General features: G+C 40.2%; 1 protein-coding gene across 1 annotated transcript in view; it reads left to right on the forward strand.

The window, feature by feature from the left end:
- The window catches only part of NXN (nucleoredoxin), a 230416-nt gene that overhangs the window by 160244 nt on the left and 46677 nt on the right, over positions 1-23495 (forward strand). Inside the window, exon 6 of the mRNA XM_089668446.1 lies at positions 11686-11865. Coding sequence (XP_089524572.1) covers positions 11686-11865 — 180 coding nt within the window. The remainder of the gene's footprint in view (positions 1-11685; positions 11866-23495) is intronic.

A 23495-nucleotide genomic window follows, 5' to 3' on the forward strand; every position in this document is an offset into this window, starting at 1 on the left:
TGAATGGGGCCTTAATATCAGAATTAATCTGTGGATACTTTTTCCTACATAGCTGTGCGTGTTAATAGTAACTCTGTGCATTTTGTTAATTGTTTGTTGCTGTTATAGCAGTCCTTTAAAAGAATGGCGTCAGGATCAGAATCTTTATTCTACATATTGTTTATCATGAATGCCAGTGTTGTATTCGTGGTTGAATAAAAAATAGCACCAATAATTTACACAGCATTTTACTATATTTACTGTACCTTTACACCAGTAGCTGCTATCTGAGAGCGTACACTCTAAGGGCCCTATCTCACATGCATAATATATATTTTTCCATAAAACGTGCATAAGTATTTTAACCTTCTGCAATCCCCTGCGCAGCAAGACTGAGTGAGGAAGGGTACACATAGGGGGAACACACTTAAGCCTCATACACACAATCAGAAAATCATATGAAAAATACCACTTTCGAAATCATCTTACGATAATCTGATCGTTCGTACAAAGCTTTTGAGAGCCGATCACGACAGTTCATCTGAAATTATCCGAAGGGACAAACATGAAAATTTTTCTCGTAAGATACCAGATCATACGATTTACGTTTTCACTTCCAAAATTCTGTTCTATCATATGACAATTTTTGTTGAGTAACCTCTTCGTTTTCAATATGGATGCTCGCATACAAAAAGAAAAAAAAGGGCGATCATTCATCCGGTATTCTCATCATATGTATTAGGCTTCAAAGTTGGAGAGGGGGGGGGGGGAGCTGAAGGATGACCTTATCAATGAGCTTTTGCTCTTTCATTGTCCAATCACAGGCTGCGATAGGTTCTGGAGCAGGCTACTGTAGTCTGCACAGAGTTTCAAAACATGGCTTTGGTGCCTAGCAGGGGTGTCTACATCACAAGAAATGAGATTCAACAGAACTACAAACCTTTGAGCAAGCAAAAAAGTCCACATATGTTTTTAAGCAGTGTGTTTGCCTAAATTCAGTTTTTAGACAAGAATGCTGGATGAAGGCGAGATCAAGAGCCCCAATTCTCCCTGTATGCTATTGGCTTACTTCTGTGTCATTCACTTTTCAAATCATGTTTTGCTCTCACTTTATTTTTTTACCTTGGATTACTGCTAGAATATGAGCCTGACTGGACAGCATGGGGTGTAAGGGGGATGCTATGTGGACACTGTCAGGAGGGAGGGGGGCTCAGTGGACTCTTGAGAATCATGATGAAAGGGGATTGTTGGGAACTTTGATGTATGTTGGGGCTCTGGTTACCAGTCTGCAGTGTTCCCCCTTACATTAGAGTTTCCTCCTTACATCAGAGTTGGGTTCCTGCTTAAGTCAGAGCACCCAGAGTTCACCCTTACATCAAAGTCTGTAGAGTCCACCCTTACAGTGTAAGGGAACTCCACAAGTTCAGATGTAAAGAGGAAACTCTGCAGATTCAGATGTAAAGGGGGAAATCTGCGAGTTCAGATGTAAAGGGAGAACTCTGCGAGTTCAGATGTAAAGGGGGAACTATGTTGTAAAGCGGGACTCTTATGATTAGATCCATATGATTAGAAATGTTATTTAATAAAATATATGTATGGTGCATACTACAAAAAAAATTTGCTGTGCACTGCTGAAGTGTTCAGGTTTGGTTTAAAGAAAAGGTGGTAACTGTACCCAAGATGGCAGGAAGGGGTCCTACTGGAGAACATGTGAAAGGGTCTCACTTTGGGAAAATAATAAAGTGCCCTGGGATCAGTGGAAAGGAGCCCAGTACCAGAGGTCAGGGGGGGCCTTAATGGTTGTTTGATCGCGGCCCTGAAGGTTCTAGTTACACCTCTGGGTCTATGCATATACTAATAATGCTAATTTTAGAGAAAACTCCACTGGTAGGAAACATAAAAGGCTGTTCAAAGCCAATATATTTTACACACATTATATCACTGGGTTAGAACAAGCTGTACCCATTGAGCATAGGGTTGTTAAAAGGTAACTTAATTCAGGAAGAAAACACCTATAGGTTATATAATTTAAGGTGTGTAAATTGGTACTACCAAATTAACAAGTGCCAACCAAATTTCAAATCTTAGCACTTTGCACATGTATTTGCTTCCACTTGTTGATATTGCTAGATTGTACCACATAGTCTGCAAGTAGCACACAGTAGCCTATAGGTACACGTAGTTCTCAGGGGTTTTGATAGGCTGAAGTCTGATGATATCTCCTTATTATTTATTTTATTTATTACAGGTACTTATGTATAATGCGGTCAATTTATGCAGTGCTTTACATGCAGTGAGGAACAGAAGTATTTGAGCACCCTGCGATTTTGCAAGTTCTCCCACTTAGAAATCATGGAGGGGTCTGAAATTCACATTGTAGGTGCATTCCCACTCTGAGAGACAGAATTTAAAAAAAAAAAAAGGAAATCACATTGTATGATTTTTAAAGAATTTATTTGTCTTGCACTGCTGAACATAAGTATTTGAACACCTGAGAAAATCAGTGTTAATATTTGGTACAGAAGCCTTTGTTTGCAATTACAGAGGTCAAACGTTTCCTGTAGTTCTTGACCAGGTTTGCACACACTGCAACAGGGATTTTGGCCCACTCCTCCACACAGATCTCCTCTAGATCTGTCAGGTTTCGGGGCTGTCGCTGAGCAACACGGAGTTTCAGCTCCCTCCAAAGATGTTCTATTGGATTTAGGTCTGGAGACTGGCTAGGCCACTCTAGAACCTTGATATGCTTCTTACGGAGCCACTCCTTGGTTATCCTGGCTGTGTGCTTCGGGTCGTTGTCATGTTGGAAGACCCAGCCACGACCCATCTTCAATGCTCTGACTGAGGGAAGGAGGTTGTTGCTCAAAATCTCACAATAAATGGCCCCATTCATCCTCTCCTTAATACAGTGCAGTCGTCCTGTCCCCTTCACAGAAATACACCCCCAAAGCATGATGTTACCACCCCCATGATTCACAGTAGGGATGGTGTTATTGGGATGCAACTCAGCATTCTCTCTCCTCCAAACACGACGAGTGAAGTTTAGACCAAAAAGTTCTACTTTGCTCTCATCTGACCACATGACTTTCTCCCATGCCTCCTCTGGACTTTTTAAAGGCACAGTAACAGGTCTTTGAGAGCCAGAATTCTTGCTGTTTCTTAGGTGTTCAAATACTTATGTTCAGCAGTGCAAGACAAATAAATTCTTTAAAAATCATACAATGTGATTTCCTGAATTTTTTTTTCTAAATTCTGTTTCTCAGAGTGGGAATGCTCCTACAATGTGAATTTCAGACCCCTCCATGATTTCTAAGTTGGAGAACTTGCAAAGTCGCAGGGCGTTCAAATACTTCTGTTCCTCACTGTATATGTTGTACATTCACATCAATCCCTAACCCTCAAGGGATGTACAATCTAAGGTCCCTAACTCACATTCATACATACACATAATAGGGCCAATTTAGACAGGATCCGATTTACATACCAGCACGTCTTTGGACATGTCTTATTGAAATAATGTTAAATATTATCTGAACGTGTTTTGTTGTATATTGAATGTTCCCATGCCTATAAACACATCTCCAGTGTTCTACTGCAACACACATTCCTTGTGTTAGTGTGATGTGCTGCTATTCATTTTCAATGGTCTCTAATGCACCAACCCACAACAAATGCATTGCAGCCAATTACAACACAGTTAACACATTACTTAGTGGGTGTTGGACAACATTGGTGCATATCTAATTTTTGGTCAGCTTTGGTCTATTCAAATGAATGGGCTGCCTTAAGCTAGTTTGCTGCATAACGCAACAGACCAATGGAAATGGGCCCTTAGGGTTACATGCAGACTTCCCGACTGCCCTGTAGCAGTAATACTGCTACAGGGCGGCACGGGTGCGCAAAGTCACATATATATACACGTGGTTTTGCATTTCTGGGTAGGGGGCGCACATGCACCTTACCTGTGCCGCCATTCATGGCCATGGCTGTCAATCACCGGGTCCCGGCTAGTGATTATTCGCTGTTGCCCGGTGATTACCGAGCATCTCCGACGGGGAGGTGAACTGTCTGTAAACAACACAGTTCTCCTTCCTGTCAGCTTGTACACACTGCTTTAGATGGCTGTGCATAGCACAGCCATGCAAAGCAGTGTGATTACAGTGAAGCACAAACACACTCAGCACACAGTTAACCCGTTGATTGACCCTCATGTTAACCCCTTCCTGCCACGTGTCATTAGCACAGTGTTAGTGCATTTTTTTTTTAATTTCTAACTGGACATGTTTAATAGCAAAAAGTAAAAAATGTTGTTTTTTTTTCTCAACATTGTCTGTCTTTTTTTTTTTTTTTTATAGCGCAAAAAATAAAAACCGCAAAGGCGATCAAATACCACCGAAAGAAAGCTCAATTTGTAGGAAAAAAAGAACAGAAATTTAATTTGGGTGCAGCGTTGCATGACCACGCAATTGTCAGTTAAAGTAACGCAGTGCCGTAATGCAAAAAAATGGCCTGGTCAGGAAGGGGGGTAAATCCTCTGGAGGGCAAGTGGTTAAACAGATATTGTAGGTTGATTTTCAGAAATGCATATTTGGTGTGACTGATGAGAACCAATCCATGATTAGTTGTTGTAACTTAACAGGTTTAGCGTGCACACTTCTTTCTCTATTGTGCTGTGTAAGGAGAGGGAACTTATTTGACATTCTTGGGTTGTGCAGTATTTTTTGACATGGAATGAGAGGAATTTACAAACAAGGACTTGGAAAACATACCTTTTTTGTGAATTGCTATGTTTACATAAGCTTCAGTTTCTATCTACCAACTAAACGCTTAATATCCAAATAGCATATTTTGTCCCTTACTATTATTATAGTAAGTATTGCACCAAACAGGACAGGTGAATGAAAAACCGAAGGTAAGAATGTATTTAGTTCCAGAGGTCATTTATAGGTTATGAAGTTTACCATTTTTAGTTTTATTTTTTAAATCCCGTTTTTCTAGTTCAGACGCTGTGTAGTAACAGAGGTGAAGCTTTTCTGTGAAATAGTTTACTTCCTTTTAACAAAACGTAAAATGAAAACTGTGTTGTCATACAGTGGGATCAATGAGCTCTACTGATTAGATGGCATTTTGATGTTGGAAATGCAGATCTCAAAATTGATTTTCTTTTTCTTACCTTGCTTAAGCTTCTGTGTGCTGTAAACTGCAGATCTACACTTGGCTAAGCACTGTGAATAGAGAGCAGTGGATAATTAGACATTTCCAGGCTAGCATTTCAGGCATTTCTGCAGCTATGGTATCCTCTCATGCTCTTCAGTTGTGCAAGACAAAATGAAAAAGTATTCATATTATATCCTCCTACACATATCTTTTTTACATGTGTCTTCCTCCTAGATTGCCCCTTCTGACCTAGTATAATCATCTCCTTCCTGCTACAGATCTTACTGCTCTGAATACAGTGTTGTCAGGCAGATGAGGTCTGGATTTGGGTGTGGGTGGTTACAAGGATAGATCAAAGGTATGTAGGAGGGATGTCCTAAAATGAACACTATAGATCTGACTCTCAGCCATGAGCCAAGTCAGCTTTTTCTTTGTGAAAGAAATAATATACTTGATTTTGAATATTACATTTTTTTAGAAAGCAACTGTACCTAGCTATAAATGGATAATGTGTGCTAATAGGAAATTATAACTGAATGTAAGGCATTGCTACACAGATTACACTTTGCAGTATCATTTGTCATTAATGCAGCTCTCTGTTTTCATGTAGTTCACCTGATAAGAGCAACGGCGAACTATAAAATCAATAAGCAGTAAACATTTTCAGTTTTTGCTTGGATTGAACAAACTTGTGTTGTGTTCTTGTCAGTTTACAAATTAAATGAGAAACTATGAATTTTATCAGTGAGTATTAAAACCACTTCCTGTCCAGACACTTTTACCCCCTTCCTGTCCAGGGCAATTTTCAGCTTTCAGTGCTATCACACTTTGAATGACAATTGCGTGGTCATGCAACACTGTACCCATATGAATTTTTTACCATTTTTTTGAGACAGATAAAGCTTTATTTTGGTGGTATTTATTCACCGCTGGGATTTTTATTTTTTTTGCTATGTAAATGAAAATGTCCAAAAATTGTGAAAAAAAGTGTTTTTCTTATAACATTTTGTAAATAAATAATCTTTCATCATAAATCTTGGCCAAAATGTATTTTGTTATATTTTTAGTTAAAAAAATAAGCCAAATTAGTTTATAACCAAAAATTATAATTTTTAAACTTTTTTTTTTTTACATGTTTATTTTTTTTTTATATTATTATTATTATTTTTTTTTTTTACATACTGTCACCCTAGCAGTACCGTGTCACCATGGTGACACTGTACTACTTGTGGGGAGTGATGAAGATTTTTTTTTTTTTTTTTTTTACAGTGATTGCTTTTATACCCATATAGGATGTAAAAGCAATCATTTCTCTTTCTCTCTGTCTGCATTCTTGCAGCCATTGAGAACTACTGAGTGAGCTGTGATTGGTCACAGCTTGTCATATGGTACAAGGTTGTTCTGAATAGCCTTGTACCATGTGATCTCTGTGATCATTCACAGATTTCACACGTAGTAAGCAATGATGTCACAAGTGACATCTTGCTTACTACTTTGCACGTGATCACTGATTGGCCAATCAGTGATTACATGATCGGGACCTCGTACAGAGGTCCTGTCCAACAATCGGTGTTTCACTCTGTCCGGAGGACACAGCGGGCACCGGATCGCGGTGCTGCGCACTCCCAGGGAGCGCGCACAGCTAGAATTGGCGGGTGCCATTTATGAACGGCAACCTGCCCCTGGAGCGCCACCGTCCTGCCGTTTATAAACAGCAGGCGGACAGCAAGTGGTTAATGATTTCAAAACCTTGTTTCTGCTTGTGGTTTTGGAACAGATACCTATGAGTAGCCATAGTTACTTATTGTATTTCTATACTTTGCTTCCTGCTTAGTATTGCAGACCATGTTTTATTTCTCTCAGTCTGTTAGTCACATCTGATGTTACTGACAGCAATAGGACTCCCTGTAAAGCAAATTCAGTGGTCAAAGTGACCATCTTAGATTCTAAAATAATGCATCAAAACGATTCCTGCACAAGAAATTGTTGTAATATTCACCTCTCCTATGGTACATGCCTCCTTCCTCCCCTCTGTTTCAGTGCTAAAGATTCTGTATGACTCTTTAACATTGTACACATCTGATAATATCAGATGCCTGTCCTGCATCATGCTCTGTGTGTGTGACTGGATATGGGAAATTCAATATTCCTGGAAGTCTCATATGCTGGACAGACTGGTAAAGGCTGCAGCACAGAGATGAAGTCAGAGACACTGGCCACAGGAAACATATGCTACCTTTTTTGTTGCAAGTCACTTCCTTTAGGCCTCCTGCATACTGAGCATTTTCTCAGCTTCTGAATGCCTTTCCTCTCAGCAGAAGAAAAGCTGCCTAAAAAAAATGTAGTAAAAGCCACATATTGCACATGCATTTGTGTGCATTCACACATAGTATGTGTGTCAATGCCAAGGGCGGACTGACAACTCATGGGGCCCCGGGGCAAAAGGGGATCATGGGGCCCCTGTGTCCTTGCCCAAACTCAAAAAAGCCTATGAAAAAGGTACCAGGGACATCTCATGGGGCCCCCTACTGACCCCAGGCCCTCAGGCAGTGCCCGAGTTTCCAAATGGTCAGTCCGCCCTGGTCAATGCATTAATACACGAACGTGCATAAACATGTCTAGTGCTTATACGCATTACACGTTTTTTTTCTGTCCAAACACTCCTCCTCTGAATGCACTGGTGATGTGGTTTTTTTTTTTGTTCTTCTAATGTGTCTGCAAAAATGGCCCAGTGTGCATGGACACATAGGCTAACATAGAGGAAAGAAAAAAGAACAAATGCATGTAAAAGTGGCATTTGGCTGCTTTTTTTTTTTTAAACACAAAAAAAGGTCCCTTAAGAACTGGGCAAGGTAACAAATGTATAGTTACATTCTTTTTGTGTGTGTGTGATCTTTTAAACTAGAGGTCTACGTTTGGAAGATTTCAGTTGTCATGTGGTTAAAAAACATGTTTTCTGTTTGTACGGTTTATTTTCTGGGGATTAGAAACGGCCCCTAGAAGTGCAGATTAGATGTAGTAGCATTGCATGAAATGTGTATAGGAAGTCCCAGACATCATGCTGTAAGCCCTGCATACTTGAGCACAGGCTGATCTGCTCTGAATCAAGCCTGTGTTAACAAATTTTGATTTGTATATGTGGGTTTCCCCATGTGTTTATATTCAGAGCAAGCTTTGTGTGTCATTACCAAACAATCGGCTAAGCCTTTTTTGATTTGAATGTAGAAATTGACCTAAACGCCATCTCAGAAAAGTAACAAAACAAGTATTTTCCTCTTTAATTTATTTTAGAAACTGTCTTAATAGTTTGATAGTCACACCAATGTTATTTAAAATCATCAGTCTTTGTCATGTTTACAAAATTCAGTAATTGACCCCACTATTTCTGATTCAGTTAGCAACACGGCTCCATGCACACTAGCATTTTTTAAGCTCCTAGAAGCTAAAGAGTGTTATCCTATGTGTCCATGCACACTATTTTAGGCTGGTTACATTTTTCAAGCTTCAGCATTTAGGAACAGAAAAAAATTGGTTTTGTTGAGTTTTTTAGAGCATTTTTTCCATGAGAAAAAAAAATGCTGAATGCTCCTAACAGCTTTTTTTTATAACTTAAAATTTTTTCTACATGACTGTAAAAACACTAATACAGTGCTAACGCTCCTAAATGCCACTACAAGCCGCCACAAAAACGCTGTTTTCAGCGTTTTTCATCCAGCTTTTTTTTCAAATGTTTTTTGAGCTTATAAAAAACCCTAGTGTGCATAGAGCCTTAAAAATTAGTCATTTAGCCGTGGTTCACACCGGTGTGGCTTGGCCTAAGATTTGACAGTTTCCGAAGTCGCACCTTATTGAAGGTAATGGAACCACTCAAACCTATTTGGACAGTAGTTCCTGCACAGTTTTTTGCAATCTCAGGTGCGACCTCTATAGACATCTGTGCATGAAGTTGTTCAGGTGTCTGCCAAGTCACACCCACATGTGAAGTCACACGATTCAAAGTCTGATCCAATGTGAACCAGATCTAAATCACTAATGATATATAGCAAACACAGCAACTGTGCTATCAGAACGTGCAGTAAATGTCCATTTATCTGAGCACTGTTCACAACATTCTGAGATGTCTTTACATGAAAGTATATTTTTTTTCTGAAGCCTGTGCTGTACAAATGTTGTCTGCTTGCTGTATAAAATATTACTTCGGTCAGATTGAACAACCTTCCAGGATAGGTTTTCCTCTAATGTGTGACAGTGAGCAACTTCGTAAGCTGGCCATAATACTGATAGATATTATTCCATTCAGCCTCTGGGCTGAACAAACAAATTCCAACCAATTCCTTTATAAATACTAAACAAAACAGATGGACGAACCTTCTGCTGTGACTTTTGTATTCTGACAACTGGTCCCGCCGGCTGTCAAAATACCCAAACAGCAGTATCTGATTGGTAAGTGCTCTTTAGCCAACAATTTTCCTGAAGGCCCCTTTGATGTTTTAATTAAAGGATGATGGGCAGGAGGTAGATTACAGGACAACCATCATGAACTGGCCGAAATTCACATAATATATGGCTGGCTTTATCATTTGACACTAATATTTCTGGTTTTTCAAGGGGTGCATCTGTTTTGGAATTTCCAATGTAAAATTATCAGATGTCCATAAAAAAAGAAGTTGTATTGCTGTGCTACAGCAATGCATTGATAAAAGCTGCAGCATTGATCGGGTAGTCTCTGTATGCATCTCAGGGTGACCCTGTTACCACAAGATCACTTATGATTGAAGCCTGGGTTGTAGACAAAGAATATCTATACTTTTGGTTGCCATGTGTCCTTAAATGCTGCTTCAGATTTTCCACACCTGAATACCTGCTCCTCCCACTACACATGCTGGGGTTCTACTTGCCAGCTCATGTGCAGAGGGGGAGCAGGTTTTGACACACCCTGAGATGTCAAATATCTGCAGCAGCCTGGCACCAACAAAGAGATGGTGTGTGAGAAGATGGAGCAGAGACTAGAGCAGTAAGACTTATTCAGCAGGTACACATAACAGAGTATTTGTTCTTGTTTCAGAACATTCCTGATGGAGTAATATTTTATGACCGTGCACAAAAACATCGCATGGGGTTTTTGTGGATCTGGACACTTGTTCTTACAGTTGCTACATTCAACCAAGAATTCAGAGTAGAAAAGGTGTGTTAAGCAGCATAATTCAATACAAACGAGTATTTAGCAAGGTGGACTAGTTGTATGCTGTGCACCATTGAAATTAATGCAGACAGCAGAATCTATAAGCACTGATGCTAGAAACTCATTTTATCATTTTGGAGGAAGAGAGCTGAACACTGAATGAGTGGAACTGGGGCTGGAGTTTTAGTACCTTCCATCTGCGGTTCCAAATTCTGTTCCTGGGTGTATAAAATGTTTCACGAAGGAAATTGCAATAATTGTGTGAGTTAAACAAAACCTAAATTTAATTTTCACAAAACCCTTACTTACATTGAGATAGTAAATTTTCTACACTTTCTTAACCAATTTATTACCAGTGTGATGATCTATCACTGTGAGGTGCCTCTGACAGTCTCCTTCTTTGATTGTTCCAATATTCAAAAAACAGAAATGGTGGGAGATGAAAATATAACTAAAATATCTGCTCGGTTCACAAATAAGTGTGACTTAATACACAATTTCAGACACTCAACATGACCCCATCCAGTACAAAACATTCTGTCCTGGATCATTTGTCAGGCTCTTTGATTATGATCCCCTTAATGTAATCAATGAACTCTTGTAAATTGGTTAGTGTAAACCTAAAACCAAAATGTAACATATTTCAGCTTACCAATCCTTAAATGTGGTGGCTGCATCAGTGTTCTTTTTTTGTGGCTTTTACCCCCCCTTGTTTTCCCATGGTGATCTGGCCAGTAACATACCTCCTGTATTAAACTGCCCCCATTCTGGATGAACATTATGAATGACTAGGCAAAGGCGGCAGAGTACACAGCAGCATTGTCAGTCTGGAGGGGGAGGGTAATGTTAAATGTACTATCAGATTTAAATACACTAACAAATTGAAGCAAAACTCTAGATAACACTTTATAATCATAGCAAACCGTTTTTTTTTCCTTTTGGGATAAAGGTTTTACATATATAAAACTAATCATTGTAAGCACCCCTGTCAGTGATAAATGGTTTGTTTCATTCCTGTAAACTGATTACTCTTCAGAGGGTGTTTGACAGGCGATGAGGAGGCATTATTATACCTTAAAACTTGCAACATGCTACAGCGGCATTGCAACCAGGTGAAAATAAAAGGGAGCCTAAAAAAGAAAACTGATGAAGCCATCACATCTAAGAATTGGTAAGCTTGCAGTATAATAAACATTTTCTTTTGGGGTTAATACCACTTTATTTATGATAAATGCATTTTAATCAGTTTTAATTTTTTTATGTTTCATAATGTTTTGGCAATGACGAGACAGCATTGGCAATGGTTTTGGTAGTACCATGGTCATCTGTACTAATGTTTTTCTTTTTTCCTTTCTTTCCCTATCTAGGTATTCCTAATCTCATTATTTTGGATCCCAAAGGAGAAGTCATTACACGACAGGGAAGAGTTGAGGTTCTTCATGATGTTGATTGTAAAGAATTCCCTTGGCACCCCAAACCTGTTGTAGAGTTAACAGAATTAAACGCAGTGCAGCTGAACGAGGGGCCGTGCCTTGTCCTTTTTGTAGGTATGGAAAAAGAAAGGTGGCATAACGATATTATGTCCTAAGTATATTAGAATGTCACTGCATATGAAGAATACTTGTTAGCAAAATCGAATATATATATATATATATATATATATATATATATATATATACATACATACATACATACATACACACACACACACTGGCCACTTTATTAGGTACACCTCGCTAGAGCCAAGAGAATATCAAAATATCCCCTACACCATTACACCACCACCAGCCTGAACCGTTGATACAAGACAGGATGGATTGATGCTTTCTTATTGTTTATGCCAAATTCTGACCCAACCATCTGAATGTGGCAGCAACCAGTCTGCCCATTTTCCTCTAACCTCTGACATTAACAAGACATTTTCATCCACACAACTGCCACTCTCTGGATATTTTCTCGTTTTCAGACAATTCTCTGTAAAGCCTAGAGATAGTTGTGCATGAAAATCCCAGTACATCAGTGTTTTTTTAAATATCAGACCAGCCCGTCTGGCACCAACAACCATGTCACATTGAAAGTCACTTAAATCCCCTTTCTTCCCCATTCTGATGTGTGAGCAAGTCATCTTTACCATGTCTAGATGCCTAAATGCATTGAGTTGCTGCCATGTAATTGTCTGATTACCAGTTTGTGCTACCAAGAAATAGAACAGGTGTACCTAATAAAATGGCCAGTGAGTGTATAATGTGTGCTACCATGTGGCTTCCATAAAATGTCTGTGCAATTAATTACATAAAAAAAAAGTGCTTTCATGCTGTTTTCAAAGACTCAACCATGTGCTATTATTCCAGTGATCCTCACACACAGAGAACTTACCAAATAAATATGACCACCCACTATAGGTAAGTCATAATACACTTTTAAGGGGATGACAACTTCCTGACATGCCTCTTGAGAATTTCAGGACTACAAAATGCTGTGTTGAGGCGGGCCAGGGAGTGATGTTATTCCACACACTACACCTGGGAAGTGACGTAGTACAACCAGGATGGAGTAATTAAATATAGTTATGGAGTTGCCCGAGAATTTTAAGTAATTGTACTTTACATGTGCATTCATCCTAGTGCTAGACCAGCACTTGGCCTGTAAGTAGATTATGTTGTTTTATTTTGAATAAAGCGTTTTAAAGTTTTTACAATATGGCGGTCTCCCTCTTTCATGTGTTATGGTTAATGTGGCTGGAATACAAGTGGAACATCTAACCTTAGGATGTGGTGGATGGTGCCATATAAAACCAAGCATAACAAGCATATTATGACTTACCTGTAGTGGGTGGTCATATTTATCTGGTGAGTTCTCTGTGCTGGTGGTGGAGAATCACTGAATAATAGCACGAGAGCACACAGCTGTGTCTTTGAAGACTGCACGGAAGCACTTTTTTGAATGTAATTAATTGCACAGACATTTTATGGTAGCCACGTGGTGGCATACAATATATATGATTTAGTGGACTTTATTTAAAAAAAAACTTTTTATTGTTATGTATTGCACACAGTGATGTACCATCTCTTCCAGGACCCCTTGTTCATCTCCTTGCTAAATATAGTTTTTTTGTGACTTTGGTTGTATGTTTGATTTATTGCTCTGCAGAATGGATAAATATATTTCTAAATATTTGAGGAGACCAATAATCCCGACCAAATCCACAATTCCTTGTTGGGCAATGCAGTCTCAAGCCTGCAACAAGCCTCCACCATGCTTCACTGTTGCCTGTAGACACACCATATGCTTGCAGAATTGTTAAAGCGCAGCTCCAAGAATTATCCTTATTGCCAACTTACAATTGATCCAACTTGGCACAGTGTCATTATCTATATCTTTTATCTGAAGGGCAACTGGGGATGCTGATATCTACTGTTGTAGTGTGCACTGCATACAGTGTTAACTTCGATCTTGTGCAGCTAAAGTGGAATTCATTTTTTAATGAATACAAGACCTTCTTTGGTTGGGCAAGAGTAGATATCGTCTACCCCTTCTCTCGACCCCTTCTTCTGTGAGAATACCTTATATTCATTGAAAATAATAAAAGGTGTTCTCTGAATGGCGGTGATGCAGAACAAGTGACCCCCTGTGTTGTGCAAAGGATAAGCTGCTGGAACAGAACCCAGAAGATTGCTACTATCACTGTATGTAGTACAGGCTACTACAGTGGTTTTCAGCATCTCTAATGGCCCACCGGATATCAGATATAAATGAAGGTAATATGGTGCAGCGCTAAAAGAGTGAAAATTAAAGACAGTCAAAAGTCAATGTAGCAATATCCGTGATTCCTTAAATAGGATGCAGACTTCCAAAGCTCTTGCGGCCTTAAATAATAGCAATGCGCACTCACCAGAAACGCATGGATTATGCGCATGTAGGAATAATCATTCCAGATGTCAGATCCTCCAACACTCGGATGGTAAGCATCCTTCTCACGGTGGATCCCTGAAGACTCAAAGCCAGATCCTGAGGTCCTCCTTAAGGTATACCAGGCACTTCACAATGGTGGTGGGACTCTCTCCACTAAGTGGTAATGGCACCTTCTCTGTGGGGGTAACAGCTCCAAAAGGAGCCCCAGAAAAACACACAGGTGCCAGAGATAGTGTAGTATGTTAAAGGAGATTTATTTGCCTTAGCATAACATATATAGGGTAGCATGCAAATCCAGACCCATACAGGTTAAATAAGGATAAGGTAGCAGTGACTGACCCTAGTAAAGATGTCCGCCGAGCCTCCTCGTGGCTACGGCGGTGCGAATGACGTCACGCTCTGTACAGCTCCTCCTTAGGCCTTTCGTGCCAAAAGCACATCATCAGAGGGGAGGCTGATATCAGATATGAATAATTAAATCATGCCATGCTGGACCAACATAAGTTGGCAATAAAGATAATTTTTGACTGTGTGCAAGTGTACCAGGAGAATTGATGCTGTTTTAAAGGCAAAGGATGGACACACCAAACATTGATTTGATTTTCTGTTTCTAGGTTGGTATTTTCCCACTGCAAAACTGGGCCAGTTCTGACATTTCTTACATACATGTAAACATCAGCTTTTTTTTTTTAACTAGAAAATTACTTAGAAGCCCCAAACAATATATATTATCTGAAAATAAAGTCCCTTGAGAATAAAATGGTGGGCGTTGTAATTGTTTTATGACACATGATATATGTGCAGCATTTTATTAAACGCAAATTATCAGGAAAAAAATACACTCTAACGAATTTTAGTGAACACAGACACAATATAGTACCCATTTTTTGGTAAAATATAAAAGATAATGTTACGCCAAGTAAATAGCTACCAAACATGCATACACCATGGAGTGGCAACAAACTACGGTACTTTAAACTATCCATATGGTATATTAAACTAGCCTATAAAAGGCACCAAGAGGTCTGGTGCTACAATTATTGTTCTCATTAATGTGTTTGTGGTGATACCTCATATGTGTGGTGTAATTGCTGTTTACATATGTCTGCAGGACCTAGGTGCACATGTGCTTTTACATATAAGCACTGAGGAACAGGGAGTGCTTTAACACATTTTTATTTTATAACTTTATTAAATTTTATTACACTGTACGTTTTATTTCTTTTTATCAACTTTATTGCTATCACAAGGGATGGTAACATGGGCTGTGACAGGTCCTCTTTATGGAGAAATCTGGGGTCTATTAGACCCCTGACCTCTTCTCTGCCCTGCGAAGCTGCCGGTCAAACTGAGATTGGTTTGACCGGCTGCTTTAAAGGCCGGTAACGGCTTGTAAACAATCCAAAACCAGAAGCCACAAGGATTTCTGACATCACATAGGTGGAAGAACCATGGAAGTTCCTCCCACTCTATCTAGTGCAACCAATGCGACTAGTCGCATTGCTCCCAGGCTCCCCAGTGGAAAGGGAGAGCCCAGGAAAGGAGGAGGGCAGGGTTGGGGGACCCTTCCAACCCCTGTAAAAGTGATTGAACAGCTGTATAGCTGCTTGTATCACTTTTAGTTCAACATTTGCTTGCTGAAAAGAATGGTACCGGGGTCATAGCTGTAGCTATGATCCTGCTATAACCACCTCAATATGAGACCATATACAGTTGTGTTCAAAATAATAGCAGTGTGTTGAAAAATGTGAATAAAGCTCAAAATCCTTCTGATAGCTTTTATTTCCATACACACAAATGCATTGGGAACACTACACATTCTACTCCAAATCAAAACATAAAGAAAAATAGATCAAATTTGTGTTGTTCCCCTGTAAAAAAAATTGAAGAAAAGTGAATATTAGACTGTTCAAAAAAAAATAGCAGTGTTTGTATTCTTCTTTACAAACTCAAACATTCACTATATAAACTGAAAAATGTTTGAAGATTTTGCTTTCCTTTGAATCACTTAATGAATATTTAGTTGTATAAGCACTGTTTCTGAGAACTGCTGTACATCTGTGTTGCATGGAGTCAACCAACTTCTGGCACCTGTGAATAGGTATTCCAGCCCAGGATGATTGGACTACATTCCACAGTTCTTCTCTATTTCTTGGTTTTGCCTCAGAAACTGCATTTTTGATGTCACCCCACAAGTTTTCTATTGGATTAAGATCCGGGGATTGGGCTGGCCACTCCATAATGTCAATCTTGTTGGTCTGGAACCAAGATGTTGCACGTTTACTGGTGTGTTTGGGGTCATTGTCTTGTTGGAACACCCATTTCAAGGGCATTTCCTCTTCAGCATAAGGCAGCATGACCTCTTCAAGTATTCTGATGTATTCAAACTGATCCATGATCCCTGGTATGCGATAAATAGGCCCAACACCGTAGTATGAGAAACATCCCCATATCATGATGCTTGCGCAACCATGCTTCACTGTCTTCACAGTGTACTGTGGCTTGAATTCAGTGTTTGGGGGTCGTCTGACAAACTGTCTCCGGCCACTAGACCCAAAAAAAACAATCTTACTTTCATCAGTCCACAAAATGTTGCGCCATTTCTCTTTAGGCCAGTCAATGTGCTCTTTGGCAAATTGTAACCTCTTCAGCACGTCTTTTTTTCAACAGTGGGACTTCTTGCAGATAGCTTGGCTTCACATAGGTGTCTTCCAATTGTAACAGTACTCACAGGTAACTTTAGACCTTCTTTGATCTTCCTGGAGCTGATTGTTGGCTGAGTCCTTGCCATTTTGGCTATTCTTCTATCCATTCGAATGGTAGTTTTTCGCTTTCTTCGACGTCTTTCAGGTTTTGGTTACCATTTTAAAGCATTTGCGATCATTTTAGCTGAGCAGCCTATCATTTTCTGCCCTTCTTTATATGTTTTCCCCTCTCCAATCAACTTTTTAATCAAGGTACGCTGTTCTTCTGAACAATGTCTGGAACGACCCATTTTCCTCAGTATTTCAGAGAGAAATGCACTGTAGCCAGCATGTACAACATTTGCTCTTCCTTCCTTAAATAAGGGCAATAATTGCCACCTGTTTTTCAAAGAATGAATGACCTCACTAATAGAACTCCACACTGCTATTATTTTGAACATGCCCCTTTCAATTAGTGATTCAATTACAGAGAATCAGCAGCATGCATGTCATGACTGTTGGGTCTGTTGGATTTCTATTACTCTACTACACCTGCTAGTAAATTATTTGCCATGTAGAAATATCATTTCTACCAAAAACAGTGATTGATCAGGTTAGTGATGTCTGACTGCTATTATTTTGAACACAACTGTATGTATGTACAGTGGCCACTTTTAATTTCATAATTTTTGAAAGTATCTTCTCTTTACAGTGTTTTTTTCTCATGTACCTAAAACATTTGCACAGTACTGTATGTATAGTAGATATAAATAAAACAACTGATAATTTATGTGTAAATGACACAAAGCAGCTGAGGAAGGTTTGACATCTGACCTTGTGTACATACAGAACCAGTTGTTAGGTGATAAGTAGTAATAGTATTTATTTAACCTACTGACACTCTTTCATAGCATTTACATTGTTTTCTAAATTGGCAAATAGCTCCACATTAGTATAACCATTTATAGGCAGTAGTGTCCAGGGTTTGCCTTAGTTAAGATGTTAGAAAAAGATAGGTGGAAATTAAATATTACATTTTAATTGTACAATGTAAGACACAGCTACCTTCTGGTGACTGGACATTGGCAAAAAAAATGCTAGTCTCCCACAGAGTGAACCATGTAATCCTGCCCGCTCTCTGAGAAACCAATTTAGTGTCCATAAGTGATGGCTCTCTGGACATATATTTTTCCTTTTTAAACCTTTTTGTTGTTTTTTCTGACACTTCTATCAAAATCAGACTGCTTACTGCCGTGACTATCCAGAAATTTCCAGATTAGTTACCCTTGGTGTGTACCTTGGGGACCATACACAGACCACACTGTGTGGCGCTGGCCTGAAATTTTGTGCACTGGATCCCGCAGTAGGCACACACTTTGGAATTTAGTGCATTTTGTGTATTTAGTCTCAGGATGCTGTACAGGTCTGGGGCTACGGTCCATTTCTATAGTTCTCAAACCTTGGAGACCCCTTTGGGTGTATGCCCACCGTAATGGGCCAAGTCTGGACCTAGTGGTGGATAAGGTAAGACAGGGTTTCCCTGTATGTTTATACTGGTTCCGGACGCAATCTGCAGGCCATAGCACATTATGTGGTTTTATAGACAAAGGAATTGAGTGTTATTTACTCTTGGTAAACTCTGCTATTTTATGTCTGTAATGTTTTTCAGAGTGAGCAGTTTAAAACTGTAGGGCCTTCTCCTCCTGTTCAGACTTAGGAGGAGGTGGTAACTCTGTAACGCACCTTCCCACCTTTTACACTGAGAGTGCATAGAACACATTGTTGTACTCATTCTACCATCTTCCACAGAGACACAGCTGCAGGAACACAGTCAGAACCCCAGCCAAACTGACCTCCATTCTGTGAATACCCCACCGGGGATCTCTTCACTTAGAAATGACGGATCCTATGCAAAAGAAAACTGGACAAAAAGGCTGAATAGCATGCATTTGGCAGACAGCCTACAGTAAACTCAGCTCAGGGTGATAGCTGTTCCCATGTCCCAAGGCAATGTCCTATTATGACACTGCTTCCAAAATCTGACTCTTGCTCTCAGACACACACCATATGGCTTGTTTGATAAAATCAGATTTCTCTACCACTATGTCGAATTCCTTTGAAAACTCTCTAGAACCTGCAATTTCCAGAGGCCAGAAACTCTACATGCCCTATTCAGGATTCAGAAGTGGAACCTGCTTTCTTGAGAATATTATGAAGGAAAGTATTGAAAGACCCTGATTTTGTAGCAAACACCACAGAGGATTTTCCTTTCCCATGCATTTCATGTACAAGCTACAGTTTTACACCAAATGCTTTCTACTATAGATACACTTATTGATGCAGTGCACACTAGTTTTTGCCTAACAGCAACTGACTCTACAGCCTAAACAAAAAAAAGACTTTTCCAATACATACACAAATTGATTGTGCACTTTGTGAGGACTGTTTAAATCACTCCTAAACCTTTTGCCTAAATGTATCCTGTGGAAAAATAATTTAAGAAGAAATGGGCTGTTCCAGTAGTGGATCTTGCTATTTCAGTTCTCAATAAGCACCCTATTGTTGCTATTGAGGATGTTCCCTCCTTTAAGGATTTTGTTGATAGGCATCTGGCCTTCTTTGCCTCTGCAGGTCCTGCACCAGCTATTGCTTCTATGACCATTTGCCAGACTAATGCTAACTGGACAGGAGATATGGATAGAGAACATGAAATGATCTTTAAGATTCCTGGTCATTTAGAACATTTACAGCTGACATCCTCAGCATTGTTGTTTTGTGTTGATGCTCTAGAGATTGTGATCTACCGAATGTCCCTCATCTCTATGCTTATGCACATGACTTTGTGGCTGAAAACATGCTTTGCTGAACCTGCTTGTAAAATGTGTCTTCTACGCATGTCTTTAATGGTGAACAACTATTTGTGGAATCCCTTGATAAATTCATCAAGGAAGTCATGAGGGGAAAGGTGCTTTTACAAAAAGAAGTTTGTCTTCTAGTCCTATGCCTCCTATGGGCCCGTGGTGTATTTTGGTTTTGTGCTGCCCTAGGCAAGACTAAAGTTGGATGTCCCCCCCCCCCCTCATCTATATTTGTCCCACCCCCTCCTGTTTAAGATTCGCCCCTTCCTCTTTAGGTTCCACCTCTTCCTATTAGAGCTCCAACTCAGGAGTTGGTCAGAGACTGGATGTGATACAGGAGATGGACAGAAACTGCAGACAGGATACGGGAGAAGGTCAAAACCCAGCCGAGACCGCAAGTGTTCACAAAAGTGCTTGCCCTGCTTCTGGCTTTTCTGCAGACTCATGTCAACAGGTCTGGCTGACCTCTCACTAAAGGACACCTCGACCAGAATGTTCCTTCCCTCAAGGAAAGGTTGCTTCCCCAAGGTCCCACATCAGAACACTTAGGTCAAGATGGTACCTCACAATTCCACTGTGCATGAGGGTTCTGGGCTTGTTGGTAGCCTCCTTCGAGGCAGTTCCTTTTGCCCAATTTCACTCGAAATCTCTTCAATCCAACATACTCACATTGTGAGTCAAACTTGTTCTCCCTGACATAGTGGATCTCCAGTTTTGATGTGGAGTTGGGAAAGTCTTTTCTTTACATGTCCAGGAAAGTGGTGACAATTGGGGGTTTATTTACTAAAGCTGGAGAGTCCAAAATCAGACTCCCTTCTGCATAGAAACCAATCAGCTTCTAACCTCAGCTTGTTCAATGAAGCTTTGGCAATGAAACCTGGAAGCTGATTGGTTTCTATGCAGAAGGGAGTCTGATTTTGGACTCTCCAGCTTTAGTAAATAAACCCCTTGATGTCACCTTTAAAGGCTGGGACGGAGTTTACAGCTCTTTGTACAGGGGATTATCAGAATTCAAAACATCTGTGATCTTGAGGGATTATTAGTTCTTGAGGGATTATTAGTTCAGTGGTAGATGTGTTTTTTAGTGATATCACGTCAGTTCGAACCTAGGTTCAGGGCTTGCCAGCCCATGTTTATTAACTACTTGTCCGGAGGATTTACCTCCATTTCTGACCAGGTAATTTTTTGCGATACGGCGCTGTGTTACTTTAACTGACAATTGCGAGATCATGCAACATTGTACATAAATGAAATTTATGTCCTTTTTCCCCACAAATAGAACTTTCTTTCAGTGGTATTTGATCACATGTGTGTCTTTTTATTTTTTGTGCTATAAACAAAAAAAGACTAACAATTTTGAAAAAAAAAAATATATTTTTGGCTTTTTGCTATAAAACATCAAATTAAAAAAATTAAATTTCTTCATAAGTTTAGGTCAAAATGTATTCTGCTAAATGTCTTTGCTAAAAAAAAAAATCCCAATACGTGTAAATTAATTTGTTTACGTGAAAGTTATCGTATCTACAAATGGTGGTATATATACTGGAATTTTTTTTTTTACTAGTAATGACCGCGATCAGCGACTTATTGCGGTACTGCAGGACTGCGGTGGGCATTCTGACACTGGATGGGAACTAACTAACTGCCCCTGACATCCCCAGTGGCACTAATACAGTAATCAGTGCTAATAAAAAGCACTGTCACTATACTAATGAGACTGGGCAAAAAGTTGTTAACATCTGGGGCAATCAAAGGGTTAATCGTGCGCTTTTGTGTTTTACATAGTGTGGTGTGTGTGATTTTCTAGGGAGACAAGCTGCTTTGTATTGCTCTGCTGTGCAGAGCAATACAAAGCAGCCTGTTCGTGCTGATAGCAGAGAAATATGTGTTGTTTACATACAGACCTCTCCCCTGTCAGCTCTGCTGATGATCACTGAGTCCTGGATGAAAATCGGCAACCGGGACCCGGTGATTGACATGCCGAGGAGCCAATAGCGGCGTGGGCAGGGACCTTTGTGCATCCCTGCTGCCCTGTAGCAGTGCGTCTGCTATAGGGCGGTTAGGAAGCAGTTAAACAAATGAAAGTAAAGTCCACAAAACAGCTGCCCATGCAGGGGATTTTCACCAGCAAAGCAAACAGAAAATGCCAAACCACTTTCTGTTCAGCAGGATCACTGCTCTTTCTACTGTTCCCTTTGATTGTCTTACCCAGTTCTCTTGGCTCACTTAGCCTTAGTTACAGCCCTTCACTGCATGGGCCCACTTCCTGGCCTCTCAACATGAGAACCTCCAGGCATCCTGGGCTCGCTCACTCCTCTAAGACTTAGACTCCCTCAGTCCCCTGGACTCGACTGCCTTCACTCTCCGTCCTTCAGACTCGCTTAGCTGTCCCAACTCTCTCAGTCCTGTGGGTAAGGAATCCATCCTCCAAAATGTGCTGTCTCCTGAGCACCTCTCCTTATGGGAGTATGCCTGTCTTTTGGGCAGAGAACACACATGTCTCCTAATGGAGCCCTGCCCTATCACCAGATCCTTGCTGATAAAGAGTGTGCACAGCTGCATACTCACACAGCATGCAGATCTCCAATAAGACCTGGACACCGGATTTAAAGCTTCGTTCCACCCAAGACTCTTTGAAGCCTTCAGATTCTGGACCTTGATTCAGGATTACAAAACCCAGAGAAAACTGAATACGGTTTTCTGAGTTCAGTACAGAAAATCTGGAGCCCCTCACTCTGCATTAGCGAGAACCTGGTGTAAATTTTGCCTACTATTACCCAGTTGCAAGGCCTAGCACTATCACACTTCCCATCAACATTCTGGAACTGAGAGCTATCAGATTGTCTCTACAACTCTGGACCTGTCTTTTACAAGGTCACTCAGTCAGCGCACAGTCGGATAATGCCACGGCAGTGGCTTACATAAACCATTAGGGAGCACCAGAAGTCAGGTTGCCTAAAATAAGTTAGTCTAATACTCTCCTGGACAGTATCTCACATTCCAGCTCCCTTGGCCATCTACTTCCCTGGAGTAGACAGTTAGCAGGTGGACTTCCTAAGCCATCAAGGACTAGACCTGAGGGATTGGTCTCTGCACCCAGAGCTATATTAAAATCTCTTGTCAAAATTATGGAAAACAAGATGTGGACATTTTGGCCTCCAGGTTCAAGGCCACAGGCTGAGCAAATTTGTGGCCAAGTCCAGGGATCTTCTGGCATTGGATACTCTGGTGATTCCTTGGACCAGTTCAAGTTAAGTATATGTCCCCCGTTGACTGCTGAGATAGAAAAGGAAAAGGTTCCATTGATTCTCATTGCACCAAATTGGCCCAGAAAAATATGGTTCACAGACATACTCAGACTTCTGGCAGACAAGCCTTAACCTCGTCCAAACAAACCAAACTTACTAGTCCAAAGCCATCTAATCTTTCTTGCTTCTCAGTCACTGGCTTTAAAAGCATGATTGTTGAAGTCAAAGTCCTAAACGATAGGGCTATTTCTGACTCTGCTTTTTCCACCTTACTCACAGCAAGAAAATCCAATTCTTCCAAAATTTACCATCACACATGGAAGGCTTACTTTGCCCGATGTGAGGACAGGAAGTCAAGCCCCAGGAAATGTGGCCTTTCTTTATTCTGGCCCTTAGTACCCTCAAGGTTTCTGTTTTATCCATCTTATTCAAAAAGCCTCTTGTCTCATCCCTTATAAAGTTCTTTTTTCAGGGA

Source organism: Staurois parvus, unplaced genomic scaffold (genome assembly GCF_062004578.1).
Source record: "Staurois parvus isolate SC_StPar_1 unplaced genomic scaffold, SC_StPar_1.0 ptg000058l, whole genome shotgun sequence".
In the NCBI taxonomy this organism is placed as follows: Eukaryota; Metazoa; Chordata; class Amphibia; order Anura; family Ranidae; genus Staurois; species Staurois parvus.